This window comes from Hemitrygon akajei, chromosome 2 (assembly GCF_048418815.1).
Source record: "Hemitrygon akajei chromosome 2, sHemAka1.3, whole genome shotgun sequence".
Taxonomy (NCBI): Eukaryota; Metazoa; Chordata; class Chondrichthyes; order Myliobatiformes; family Dasyatidae; genus Hemitrygon; species Hemitrygon akajei.
In genome coordinates, this window is record NC_133125.1 from 165109332 (window position 1) to 165123804 (window position 14473).

Consider the following 14473-nt stretch of genomic DNA (forward strand, 5'->3'; position numbering starts at 1 on the left):
GTTCGCTCAACACACACAGAATGCTGGAGGATCTCAGCAGCCCGGGGAGCATCTATGGGAAAGAGTACTGTGGATATTTCGGGCCGAAACCCTTCAGCAGGACCGTTCATCACTGAGACACGGCGCCTCTAGTGGACAGTCCCGGTACCGCAGGGATTCAGCAGCTCCCCGAAAGTGAAAGCATTCTGAATCAGGAAGTACCGGGATTGAACATGGCTTCGAAAGGACAGGTCGAGAGTTTAAGCGAGGAGGCAATTTGTCCCATCTGCCTGGATTTCTTCACTGAACCTGTCATTCTGGAGTGTGGACACAACTTCTGCCGCTCCTGTATCACACAGTGTTGGGAAAGGGAGGAGAGAAACTCCTGCCCGGAATGTAGAGAGGAGATTGCAGACCGCGCCCTCAAGGTCAATCGGGCCTTGGCAAATCTGTCTGAGAAAGCTCGAAAACTAAACCTGAATCCGAAAGAGAAGGAGAGTAAACGTTACTGCGAGGAACATGAGGAAGAGCTGAAGCTGTTTTGTGAGACGGACAAGACACTGATCTGCCTGATCTGTGCGACTGCGCGGGAACACAAGTCCCACAACTTCATGCCGGTTAAAGAAGCCGTTCAAGTCTACAAGGTAAAAACAAACCACTTTCGCTCGTCAGTTTCTGTTGTGCCATGTATTGTGTCCAATCTATTCACTCTTTAATTCCCAGGATCGGGTTAAATCTTCCTTCGACTCTCTCACAAAAAACAAAGCGGACTTCGAGGAAATGGAGCAGCAACAGAAGGAGAAGATTTCCGGAGTTCGGGTGAGGATTCCTGAGCTGAATTTCTGATATTGTTGTGTAGATTTGTTCCCTTTAGTGCAGGATAGCTGAGTATCGCAGATCCAGTGACCTGGGCTCAATCTGACATCTGGTGCTGTCTGTGTGGAGTTTGCATGTTCTCCCTGTGATCACGACAGTTTCAGATACATTTCAAAGACATGTTCTTTGAATGGTTAATTGGTTCCTGTAATTAACCCTATTTACTACTTCAAACATGGCACCGATAAACGGCAGCAACTTTCTGCGGACTCTTGACAGTACTTATAAATATATTTTTTCTAAGTGTACTCTCACTGCAAAATGTAGTCTGCAATTTCCTTTTAAGTAACATACTTTTCAAATGTTTTAATTAATTTGTAATTTTTCTATCTTCTGAAGCACTCCATGTCAAACATGCAGTTCTGGCATGTTTAAGTGGACGAAGGTTCATGGTCATGGCCAAAAGAGAGGGAGGAGGGGAGCATTTCAAGCCAGGCCGAAACACAGAGTCATAGAGGCTGAGAGTCATTGAGAAGTACAGCACAGGAACAGGCCATTTTGCCCATCTACTCCATGATGAGTCTATTTAAGCTGTCTACTCCCATTGACCTGTACCTGGACCATAACTCTACATATCCCTACTATCTATGTATCTACCCAAACTCTCTTAAACATTGAATCAAGCTCGCATGAAACCCTTGTGCTGGCAGCTCATTCCACACTCTCACAACCCTCTGACTGATTAAGTTCCCTTCATTATCCCCTTAAACTTCTCACCTTTCACCCTTAAACCATGACCTCTGGTTGTATTCCCACCCAACCTCAGTGAAAAAAGCCTCCTTGCATTTACCCTACCTATACCTCTCATAATTTAATTACTTCTATCAAATCCCCTCCGAATCTTCTCCATTCTGAAGAATACAGTCCTAACCTGTTCAACATTTCCTGAGAACTCAGGGCCTCCAGACCCTGCAGCATCCTTGTAAACTTTCTCTGTACTCTTTCAGCCTTGTTGACATCTTTCCTGTAGATAGGTGACCGAAACTACACACAATACTCCAAATTAGTCCACAACAATGTCTAACACAACTTCAACATAACATCCCATCTCCAGTACTCGGATCATTGATTTATGAAGGTGAATGTGACAAAAGCTTTCATCGGACCTTATCTATCTGGGACACCACTACAATTAATCATGGGGTTGTATTCCCAGATCCCTTTGTTCTACCACACTCCTCAGTGACCTACATTCACCATGTAGGACCTACCCTGGCTGGTCCAACTGAAGTGCAAAACCTTGTATTTGTCTGAATTAGATTCCATCTGCCATTTTTTCAACCCATTTTCCAGCTGACGCAGGTCGCTCTGCAAGCCATGATAGTTGTCCGCACTGTCCACTACACTCCCAGACTTGGGGTCATCTGCAAATTTGCTGATTCAGTTAACCACATTATCATCCAAATCATTGATATAAAAGACAAACAACCAAAGACCCAGCACCAATCCCTGTGGCACACCACAGGTCAGTCCTCCAGTCAGAGAAGCAACACTCTACTACCACGCTCTGGCTTCTCTCACAAAGCCAATGTTTAATCCAATTTCATCGAGAATGCCGAGTGACTGAATCTTCTTGATTAACCTCCCATGCGTGACCTTGTCAAATGCCTTTGTAAAATCCATGTTGACAGCATACACTGCCTCACCTTCAACCATTTCCCTGGTTAGCTCCTAGAAAAACTCCAGAAGTTTGGTTGGCCATGACCTACCACGCACAAAGCCATGCTGACTGTCCTTTATTAGTCCATGTCAATCCAAACACCTGTATCTGGTGTCTTAGAAAAGTTCCAGTGGCTTTTCCACAACTGACGTCAGACTTACCAGCCTATAATTTCCTGGTTTCTGTCAGAGCCATTTATAAATAGTGGGACAACATTGCCTATCCCCTAATCATTAGGTACCTCTGCAATTGCTAAGTATGTTTTAATAGGCACTCTGCTAGGGCCCTGGTAATTCCTGCACTTGCCTCCTGTCAGGCCCTCGGGATTTATCCACCTTGATTTGCCTCAGGGTAGCAAACAACTACTCCTCAGTAATCTGTACAGGGTCCATGAAGTTGATGCTGCTTTGCCTCACTTGTATAGGCTCTGTATCCATCTCCAGAGGAAATACAGACACAAGGAATGCATCTAAGATCTCTCCCATCCATTTTGACTCCACACATGGATTACCATTCTGGTCTTCCAGAGGATCAATTTTGTCCCAGGCAATCCTTATGCTCTTAACATATCTGTAGAATCCCTTGGGGTTCTCCTTCACCTTGGTCTGCTAGAGCAATTTCATCCCTGCTTTTTACCTTCCTGATCTATATTATAAAATGTTCTCTTGCTTTTCTTGCATCCATCAGCACCTCAGTTGTTCCTACTTGCTTATAGCTGCTATGCACCTTCTTTTTTCTCTTCTCCAGGGCCTCAATATCCTTCATAAACCCAAGTTCCCTACACTTGTCATCTTTGTGTTTCATTCTGACAGGTGCATACTCTCAAAATTTCCCTTTTGAAGGCCTCCCACTTTCCAAGTACAGCTTTGCTGGAAAACAGAGTGCTCCAGTCCACACTTGCTGATCATTCTGATACCATCAAAATTGGCCTTTCTCCAATTCTGAATCTGAACCTGTGGACCAGACGTATCTCTTTGCATATTTACTTTGGAACTATTGGCCTTGTGGTCAAATGATCCAAAGTGTTCCCCTACACAAACTTGTTTCACCTTCCCTGTCTGATTCCCTAAAAGCAGATCCAGAATCACACGCTCTCTTGTCAGGACTTCTGCATACTAATGAAAGAAACTTACCTGAACTCATTTGACAAACTCTGTCCCATCTAGTCCTTTTACAGTATGGCATTTCTAGTCAATATGTGGAAAGTTAAAATCATTAACCTTGTGTTTCTTGCAACAAATCTCTTTACAAATTTGTTCCTCTTAATCCCTTCCTCAGACTTTTGGGTAGTCTTTAATATTATCCCTATTGACACGGTCATACCTTTCTAATATCTCAGTTCAACCCCTAAAACCTCAATGGTCACGTTCCCCAGTCTATCCTGATGGAGCACTGCCGTGACGTATTCGCTGACTAGTAACACCACCCCTCCTTTAATCGCTCCTGCTCTCTCATGTCTAAAACAACGGAACTCCGGAATACCGAACTGCCAGTCCTGTTCCTCCTGCAACCGTCTCACTGATGGTGACAAAGTCATAACTCCTGGTGTTGATCCATGCCCTGAGCTCACCTGCCTTTCCTGCGATACTTCTTGCATCAAAATATACACAACTCAAAACACTCCCCCTGCAACTCTAGTTTAAACCCCATCATGCAGCATTAAAAAACCTTTCCGCTAATATATTAGTCTCTCTCCAGTTCAGGTGCAAACGACCCCTTCTGTACAGGTCCTACCTTCCCTGGAAGAAAGCCCAAAGTCTAAAAGTCTTCTGCCCTCCCTCCTACACCAACTTCTTAGCCATGTGTTATACTGTATAATCTTCCTATTTCTGGCCTCACTAGCACGTGGCATAGGGTAGCAATCCTGAGATCACAGCCCTGGAGGTCCCACCCTTTAACTTAGCACCTAAGGACTGCATTTTGAAAAATCTGATCACTTGGCCTCCTCCGACCTGCATCCAGGCAGAGGGTAAAGAGCAAGACTCCGGAGATAAGGACAACACTGAGGTAGCTGCGGGATGATTGCTAAAGTCGGTAGATTGGGCCGTGCTCAAAGACTCAACAGACAATCTGAATGAATAAATCACGGCTATCGCAGACTTATAAAAACGGTTCTATAGGAGTTGTCCACGTAAAATAATTCAGAATTTTCCCTACCCAGGAAGCTGGATGAATCAGATCAGTAACATTCTGGTCTGGCAAGTTACAAGCTTCAGTGACTGAGATGGGAGAGATTGCACATACAACAACTGTTGCCCGGGTGCTTCACCAGTCACAGCTTTATGGGAGAGGGGCAAAGTAAAAGCCACTGTGGGGAAAAAAACTCACATGAAATCTCCCCTTGAGTTTGCCAGAAGTCATGTGGGAGACTCTGCAGTCAGCTGGAAGAAAGTTCTATGGTCTGATGAAATGAAAATTGAGCTTTTTGGCCATCAGACTATACGCAATGTTTAGTGTAAACCGAATAATGCGCATGATCAAAAACACACCATCGCTACTGTGAAACATGGTGATGGCTGCATCATGCTGTGAGGCTGCTTCACTGCAGCAGGCCCTGGAAGGCTTGTGAAGGTAGAGGGTAAAATAAATGCGGCACAATGCAAGTTAATCTAGGCAAAAATCCTGATGCAGTCTGCAAAGTGAACTGCCACTTGGGAGAAGGTTTGCTTTGCAGTGAGCGAATGGCCCCAAGCATAAAGCCAAAGCTACACAGGAATGCCTTAAAAACAACAATGTTAGTGTCCAGGATTGGCCAAGTCAGAGTCCAGACCTCAATCCAATTGAGAATTTATGACTGAACTTGAACAGGGCTGTTCACTCAGGATCTTCATGCAATCTGACAGAGCTTGAATACTTTTGTAAAGAAGAATGGGGAACAATTGCAGTGTCCAGATGTGCAAGGCTGACAGAGACCTATCCACACAGACTCAAGGCTGCAGTTGCTGCCAAAGGTACATCTACTAAATACTGACTTGATGGGGCTGAATACTTATGCAGTCAATGATTTTGTGTTCTATACTGATAATTAATTTAGATCACTTTGTACGGATCTGTTTTCACTTTCACACGAAGGAGTCTTTTTCTGTTGCATAGTGTCAAAAAAAGCCAAGTTAAATCCACTGTGATTCAATGTTGTAAAACAATAAACCATGGGAACTTTCAAGGGGGATGAATACCTTTTATCAGCACTGTACATCAGGATGCTCTTCACTGCCTACAGCTTGGCCCCTCAAAACTAATCAATAAAGTTCATGTCCTGGGTCTCAATACCTCCTTGTGAAACTGGATCCTCAATTTTCAGACCCCAGTCAATTCAGATTGGTAAAAACATCTCCACCATTTCCCTCAGCTCAGGAACACCACAACGTTATGTGTTAGCCCCCTGCTCTACTCACATTATGACTGGGAGGCGAAGTGCAACTCCAATGCCATAGTTAAGTTTGCTGATAACACCACAGTCATTGGCCAAATGAAGGGTGCTGACAAATCAGGATATTGGAGGGACATGGAAAATATTGCTGAGTGGTGTCATTACAACAACCTCTCACTCAATGTCAGCAAGACCAAGGAGAAGATTATTGAATTCAGCAGGAAGAAACTGGAGGTCCACAAGCCAGTCGTCATTGGCATCTCAGAGGAGGAGAGGGTCAGCAACATTAAATTCCTACGTGTTATCATTTTACAGAGGATCTGTTCTGGGTCCAGCATGTAAATGCCATTACAGAGAAAGCATGGCAGCACCTCAACTTTCTTAGAAGTTTGTGAATACTCTGCATGACGTCTAGAACTGTGACAAATTTCTATAGATATGTGGTAGAAACTATATTGAAGGTTGCATCCTGGCCTGGTATGTAAATACCAGTGTCCTTTTGTGGTAAAACCTACTAAAAAACTAGTGGACATGACTCTGTCTATCCCGGGATGGGTAAATCTCTCCCCACCATTGAGCATATCAACTTGAAGCTTTGTTGCAGGAAAACAGCATCCTTCATCATGGATCCAAACCGCCTGGGCCACGCTCTCTTCTCACAGCTGCCATCAGGAACAAGGTACAGGAACTTCAGAACCAGCACGACCAAGTTCAGGAACAGTTATTACCACTGAACCATCAGGCTCCTGAACTAGTGGGGATAACTTCACTCACCCCATTACTGAACTGTTCCCACTGAACTGGACTCAAGATCAAAGACTCTTCATCTCATGTTCTCTGTATTTATTTATTATTGTTTGTTTGTTTATTTATTATTATGGATTTTTTTCTTTCTTCTTGTATTTGGACATTTGTTGCTTTTTCTTTGCACATTGATATTGTCCGCCCCGTTGGGTACCGTCCTTCATTGAGTCAATTGTGTTTCTTGTATTTAACGTGACTACCTGCAAGAAAAGGAATCTCAGGGTTGTACATGGTGACACGTCTGTACTTTGATAATAATTTTGCATTGAACTTTGAGCTTGAGATGGGGTATGTGACTCAGGTCAGAGTTAATGGGCACTTGAGGGAGAAATGGGTTCAGGACAACATGAGGAAATGGGATTGATGGGATTCTTCTGAGAACCAATATATATTTGATGATTTGAACACACATCTTCCATGTCAGAAGGAAATACATCAAAGGAAAATAGTAAATTAATCTTCACCTTTCACTTGACAGAAACAGTCACACACCCTTCAGTCCCACGTCACATCGCAGTTTGCTGAACTGCACCAGATTCTCACTGAGAAAGAGCAGCGTATACTCAGAGATCTCAGGGAAGAAGAGGAGAGGATTCTAAATCCAATGGAGAAAAATCTTCAAGAGATTCAAAAGAATTTAAATTCTATTCAGGAGGAGATCTCAAGGTTACAGGAACAGATGGATCAAAAAGAGAGTGTGATATTTCTCAAGGTGAGAGATTATATTTCTTTTTGCTTTTTGTAAAGATAGACAAAATTGGGATCAATATATTTGAAGTAACTGTGACATTTACAAATGGTTGTAAACTGATTTAAGACCGAATGATGTTTCAGAAGTTCAGGACTGTTGTTGTCCCAAAACTGGAATTCCACAATATTGGCATGTCACAGGACCATCTGCAATATTCTTGTGAATGAGTTACTCTGAACATGACACTGAACTGGTGATTGTTTCCTCAATTCCCGTATCAAATATCCCTGAAACTCACATTAATATCCAGTCCCAGTCACATGCGTCTCACGTGGGTGAGACGGTCTCTCTGTCAATCAGTGAGAACAAAGGATCAATTCCAGAATGTGACCCACACATCAGATTTATCATCAATAGGTAAATGTGCTTTCCATTAGATTAGAGAATTAAGGGAAACCTACATTGTTTCTTTACATTTTCAGAAATATTCCTTGTCATTTACCAAGTTGTTCTGTGTTGTCCGTACATGCGTGTGACTGTAGGGATGTGAATTTACAACATCTTGTAATGATTTGGATGAAATTCAGGATGAGGACTGTAACTCTCAGTCTGTTCAGATTTGTGTTTTATTTATTTCAGGAGGAAACTTCTCGGAAGAGGAGGTAAGATATGCTCTTTACTGAATCTCTGTATGGATTTGTAAAATAATTCAACACTGAAGTTTATAACCAAGAATTTTATATTTGCAGAACTAGTGATGACTTCCAGCAATTGTCAGTGACAGATGCTGATCTTCCGGTTGAAAAATTCGATCATTTCTATTTATTGAACAGAGTGTTGAGAGAAACACTTGATGACATTAATCGAGGTAAAACTTACACTGATTCATTTGTCCTTGTTTATGAGACACAATTCATTAGAATTAGAAGCAAAGATTGTCTGTAACAATGGACTGAAGGGGATCTGTAGTTTTATTCCAGTTTCAATTCCACCTGCTAGGAAACATCACTGTCACATGGTCAGCTGGAGATGTCAGACCCCTGAACACACCGACAGAGGGTCACAATACAACCAGTACATGGGACTGTTAGATTAAACACTGCATCCTGGTCCCATCCAGACTGTACAAACACGACAGGACACGAGTGTGAATCCTACCACATAATCTGGGGAATTAATGTTTATTTAATGGTATTATAGGGAATAAAGGGCAGACACTGTAACGTCGCAGTTAGTGCAAAGTTATTCCAGCTCTGGGTGTCAGAGTTCGAGTTCAATTCCAGCGCTGTCTATATGGGTTTGTATGTTGTCCCCGTGAACACATGTGTTTCCTCCGGGTGCTCCGGTTTCCTCCCACAGTCTGACGATGTAGCAGTTAGTAAGTTAGTTGGGCATTGAAAGTTGTCCTGTGATTAGTGTCAAATAGGTGGGTTGCTGCTCAGTGTGGCTCGTTGGGCTGGAAAGGCCTGTTCCGTACTGTATCTCTAAATTAAATAAATTAAAGCTTGGATCGGAGTGGTGTCCAGTATTGTCAGAAAGATGCACACCAGACCCTCATTAGCCACTGACCCTGTCTGACCTGTCTGTGACTGCAGACTCAAGTCTGCCCCCTGCTGGACTCACGAGTCTCACTGTTGTTATCAAACCACCACATTGAATCGTTATCAGACTGAGCCCAGACACACTAACCAGCATTGACCTCGGTCAAGATTTCACCAGCACCTCCTATTTTGCAATGAGATATGTTCCAAACCATCATTTCCCAAACTTATTTTCCTGAATTCCTTGGATTCTGTGAACTTCTCCCTGGGAAGTATAGATGAGAAATATTCATTTAAAACCACTTCCCTCCACAGTGGCTCCAGATTGTTCCATAAAGAAGCCAATTCTTTCCCGAGTTACTCTTTCATTTAATATACACATGGAACCCCTTAAAACTGTCCTTTACCTCAATTGTGGGGTGATCACATGTTCACTTTCTGCCCTTGAGTTTCCCTCTTCCGTACACTCCTCTGTCTCTGAAACTCCTCGGGTCAGAGAGCTGTGAGCAGGTGTTTCTCAGAGTTCAATCCTCCCTTGTTTACTCTTTGTGACCGGAGCCTCCACGATGTATTTTCTCAGTTCCCTCAGTAACCTGGTCTGTGCTGACCATGAGACCAAATTACACTAATTCCACCTGCCTGCCCATGTTCTACATCCCTCCATTCCCTGTCTGTTCATCTCTCTGTCCACCCACATTCTACATCCCTCCATTCCCTGCCTGTTCATCTCTCTGTCCATCCACATTCTACATCCCTCCATTCCCTGTCTGTTCATCTCTCTGTCTGCCCACGTTCTACATCCCTCCATTCCCTGTCTGTTCATCTCTCTGTCTGCCCACATTCTACATCCCTCCATTCCCAGTCTGTTCATCTCTCTGTCTGCCCACGTTCTACATCCCTCCATTCCCTGTCTGTTCATCTCTCTGCGTGCCCAAGTTCTACATCCCTCCATTCCCTGTCTGTTCATCTCTCTGCCTGCCCACGTTCTACATCCCTCCATTCCCTGTCTGTTCATCTCTCTGCCTGCCCACGTTCTACATCCCTCCATTCCCTGCCTGGTTATCTGTCTGTTGAATTGCCTCTTAAACATTTCTGCTGTATCCATTTTCTCAGTACTCCTATTTATTTAACCTGGTGTTTAACTGACATGTTTCATGTCTCCACTTTATCCCATTGTGAAACACTTTGTTACATCATTTGTACGAAAAGTGCTCTGTAAATTAATTCTTGTTATTATTGTACTTCTATTTTTCTCTCACCTCAAGCTGGTAAAGCCTGAGGTACGGACACAGTCAAGCACACTAATTTCTCAATTGCTAGGGACTTTCAGACTATTCTAGTGGTGTTTAATATTGTGGCCTTCCGAAGATTTACATAAATATTCCTGTGTCGGCCTAATTTGTTAATGTTATTATGTGGTGACTTTGGGATGATACCAGTTGTAGACATTATCAATAGTAATAAATAATAATGTATTTATTATTATTGTTACTCCAAAGCCAAAAACAAGCAGTTGGAGGAACTCAGCAGGTCAGGAAGAGTCTGCAGAGGCAAAGAGATGGTCAAAGTTTCAGGTGGAGACCCTGCATCAGATTCCTGCCTCTCTAGTCTCTTGAGAGGCCTGACCAAAGTTTCTGTAGCTGCAACAGGACTTGCCAATTTCCACGTTCAATGCCCTGACTGGTGAAGATAAGCTTGTCCTACTCCTGCCTGACCATACTCTGCACTTGTGTTGCTACTTGACGGAGCTGTGCTCTTGGACTTTAATATCCCTCTGTCATCAATATTCCCAGGGTCCTTCCATCTGCTCTATAGCTTTCCTTTACATTTAACCTTCCAAAAGGTTTCCTCGCTCACTACTCCAGGTTAAACACCTTCAGCCATTTCTCCATCCTGATCTCTAACTGATTTATGTCCTATTGTATCCTTCAACAGACATCTTCACTATCCACAACTCCACCGAATTTGTGCCAATTCAAGTGTGCAGGCCACGTATATCACTCAACAACAGAGTTACCAGCACTGAACTCTGTGAAATATCTCTGGTCACAGACCTCCAGGCAGAATAAGACTCCTCCACCACAGCCCTCTGTCTTCTGTGGCCAAGCCAATTGTGAATCCAATCTACAAACCCCATTTCCAGAAAAGTTGGGATATTTTCAAAAATGCAATAAAAATAAAAATCTGCGATACGTTAATTCACATAAACCTTTATTTAACTGACAGAAGTACAAAGAAAAGATTTTCAATAGCTTTACTGACCAACTTAATTGTATTTTGTAAATATACACAAATTTAGAATTTGATGGCTGCAACACACTCAACAAAAGTTGGGACAGAGTTAAAATAAGATTGAAAAGTGCACAGAATATTCAAGTAACACCGGTTTGGAAGACTCCACATTAAGCAGGCTAATTGGTAGCAGGTGAGGGATCATGACTGGGTATAAAAGTAGCGTCCATCAAAGGCTCAGTGTTTGCAAGCAAGGATGGGTCGTGGCTCACCCCTTTGTGCCAAAATTCGTGAGAGAGTTGTTAGTCAGTTCAAAAGGAACATTTCCCAATGCAAGATTGCAGAGAATTTAGGTTTTTCAACATCTACAGTACATAATATTGTGAAAAGATTCAGAGAATTCAGAGACATCTCAGTGCGTAAAGGGTAAGGTCGGAAACCACTGTTGAATGCGCGTGATCTTCGAGCCCTCAGGCGGCACTGCCTAAGAAACTGTCATGCTACTGTGACAATTATAGCCACCTGGGCTCGGGAGTACTTCAGAAAACCATTGTCACTTAACACAGTCCGTCGCTGCATCCAGAAATGCAACTTGAAACTGTATTACGCAAGGAGGAAGCCATACATCAACTCTATGCAGAAACACCGGCGAGTTCTCTGGGCCCGAGCTCATCTCAGATGGACCGAAAGACTGTGGAACCGTGTGCTGTGGTCAGATGAGTCCACATTTCAGCTAGTTTTCGGAAAAAACGGGCGTCAAGTTCTCCGTGCCAAAGATGAAAACGACCATCCTGATTGTTATCAGCGAAAGGTGCAAAAGCCAGCATCTGTGATGGTATGGGGGTGCATCAGTGCCCACGGCATGGGTGAGTTGCATGTATGTGAAGGTACCATTGACTCTGAGGCGTATATTAGGATTTTAGAGAGACATATGTTGTTGTCAAGGTGACGTCTCTTCCCGGGACGTCCATGCTTATTTCAGCAGGACAATGCCAGACCACATTCCTCATGGGCTACAACAGCGTGGCTTTGTAGACACAGAGTGCGTGTGCTTGACTGGCCTGCTGCCAGTCCAGATCTATCTCCTATTGAAAATGTATGGCGCATCATGAAGAGGAGAATCAGACAATGGAGATCACGGACTGTTGAGCAGCTGAAGTCTTATATCAAGCAAGAATGAACAAAATTTCCAATTGCAAATCTACTACAATTAGTATCCTCAGTTCCAAAACAATTAAAAGGTGTTATTAAAAGGGAAGGTGATGTAACACAATGGCAAACATGCCTCTGTCCCAACTTTTGTTGAGTGTGTTGCAGCCATCAAATTCTAAATTTGTGTATATTTACAAAATACAATTAAGTTGGTCAGTAAAACTATTGAAAATCTTTTCTTTGTGCTTCTGTCAGTTAAATAAAGGTTCACGCGAATTAACACATCACAGATTTTTGTTTTTATTGCATTTTTGAAAATATCCCAACTTTTCTGGAAATGGGGTTTGTACATTCCTCTCATCCGTGCCGGGTCTTTACCATTCCCTCCGACCTTCAACTCTCTGAGGCAGAGCGCTCTGTCCTCATTAAGGGCCTCACCTTTGTCCCCCTTCGCCCACACCTCTGAGTTCTGCATACGCCATGACGCTGAACTCTTCTTCCGCCGGCTCCGTCTCTGAACTTACTTCTTTGACAAGGACTCTCCTACCCCCACCGGTGACCCCTTCTCCCGTCTTCAACCCTCCTCCTCTTCATGGAGCGGAGAGCTGAGCGTTCGGAAGGAGTGAGGTTGGAATTGGAACAGGGTGTGGTGAAGTCGAGACGGTTGATGTCCCGTCGGCAATTAGCAATAAAGAGATCCAGAGCAGGCAGAAGACCAGAGCGGGGTGTCCATGAAGAGGAGGAGGGTTGATGACGGGAGAAGGGGTCATCGGTGGGGGTAGCAGAGTCCTTGTCAAAGAAGTAAGCTCGGAGACGGAGACGGCGGAAAAAGAGTTCAGCGTCATGGCGTACGCGGAACTCACTGAGGTGTGGGCGAAGGGGGACAAAGCTGAGGCCCTTACTGAGGACAGAGCGCTCTGTCTCAGAGAGTTGAAGGTCGGAGGGAATGGTAAAGACCCGGCAGATCTTCTGCTTCCATTTGCATTAACAGTTCATCCACACACTTCTCACCATGGCCCATCCGGTTCTGGTTCATTCTGCCATTCATCTCTTTCCTAATGGTTCCCATTATCACCTCCTTCACTGACAAGATTCCTTCACACTCTCTGCTTGCTTCATCTCCCTCTCATTTTATCCTCTGGTCTGTCTCCCAACTCCAGCCCAAACCCCACCCCTCCCCTACCTGGAACAACCTGCCTGTCATCCCTCCTCAGTCCACAGTCACCTCAGACCCCTGTCTCATCACTCCCCTTCTCCTCTGTGTACCGGCCATCTCCCCTCTCCACTCCCATTCCTGATGTAGGGGTTCGATCTGAAACATCAACAGTCCCTTTTCTCCCACAGATACTGCTCGACCCACTGAGTTCCTCCAGCAGATTGTGTGAGTCTGATAATTGGATATATTCAAGGTGGAGCCAGAGAGACTTTTGAAAGATTGAGAGATTGAGGTTTTGGGGATCTGGTACAGAAGAGGAATTGATGCCGGTATCGATCAGTCACGGTCACATTGAATGAAGGGCCTGTTCCTGTGTCGTACTGTTCTATGTTCTCTGTTCAGACGAATGAGAGGAGATCTCAGGGAAACGCAAAATTCTTCCCGGGTTCAACAGACAGGATGCAGGAATGATGTTTTCCCTGTCTGAGGAGTCGAGGGTCAGGGGTCACTATCAGAGGATGGAGTAGCTTTGGAATTCTCTGCACCGGAGGCTGTGGGGTCTCAGTCATTCAGTTTATTTAAAGTCACAGAGTCATCGCCTTACAGCAGGCCCTTCTACCCATCAACTCTGCGCTAACCTATTCACTCATCCCATTGGCTAGCCAATGACTGGTCAGTCTTCTTCTGTGCCTTGTCTATTGAAGTGTCTGTCTGAGTGTCTCTGAAACACAGTGATTGTATCTGATTCCATCATCTCCTCTGGCAGCAAATTCCAACATCAACCACTCACTGTTCAAATGAACTCACCTTTAAACTCCTTCCTCCCACCTCAGACACGTGACCTCTTGTATTTGATCCCCCTCCTGTGGGAAAAAGATTTCAACCATCTGCTCAATTTATATCCCTCATAACCTCATATATTTCTGACAGATCACCCCTCGGCCTATTTACCTGCTTTTAGCCCGCATCCTCCTAAACCTTCCCTGTCATCATTTCCCTGTCCCAGACCTCA

The 14473-nt window shown here is 44.0% G+C and overlaps 1 protein-coding gene across 1 annotated transcript; it reads left to right on the top strand.

Annotated features, from left to right (window-relative positions):
* Positions 1-212: 212 nt before the first annotated feature.
* LOC140721300 (zinc-binding protein A33-like) lies at positions 213-11053 on the top strand. The gene is made up of 6 exons (XM_073036169.1): positions 213-623; positions 703-798; positions 7168-7401; positions 8020-8042; positions 8130-8248; positions 10857-11053. The coding sequence occupies exons 1-6, from the start codon at positions 213-215 to the stop codon at positions 10988-10990; spliced, it is 1017 nt and encodes a 338-aa protein (XP_072892270.1). The 3' UTR covers positions 10991-11053.
* The last annotated feature ends 3420 nt before the right edge of the window (positions 11054-14473 follow it).

Coding starts and splice junctions, on each gene's coding strand:
- LOC140721300 (XM_073036169.1), top strand. CDS start 213: ATGGCTTCGAAAGGACAGGTCGAGAGTTTAAGCGAGGAGGCAATTTGT. Junction 7,402..8,019: donor AGAGTGTGATATTTCTCAAG/GTGAGAGATTAT, acceptor TATTTATTTCAG/GAGGAAACTTCTCGGAAGAG. Junction 8,043..8,129: donor GAAACTTCTCGGAAGAGGAG/GTAAGATATGCT, acceptor TTATATTTGCAG/AACTAGTGATGACTTCCAGC.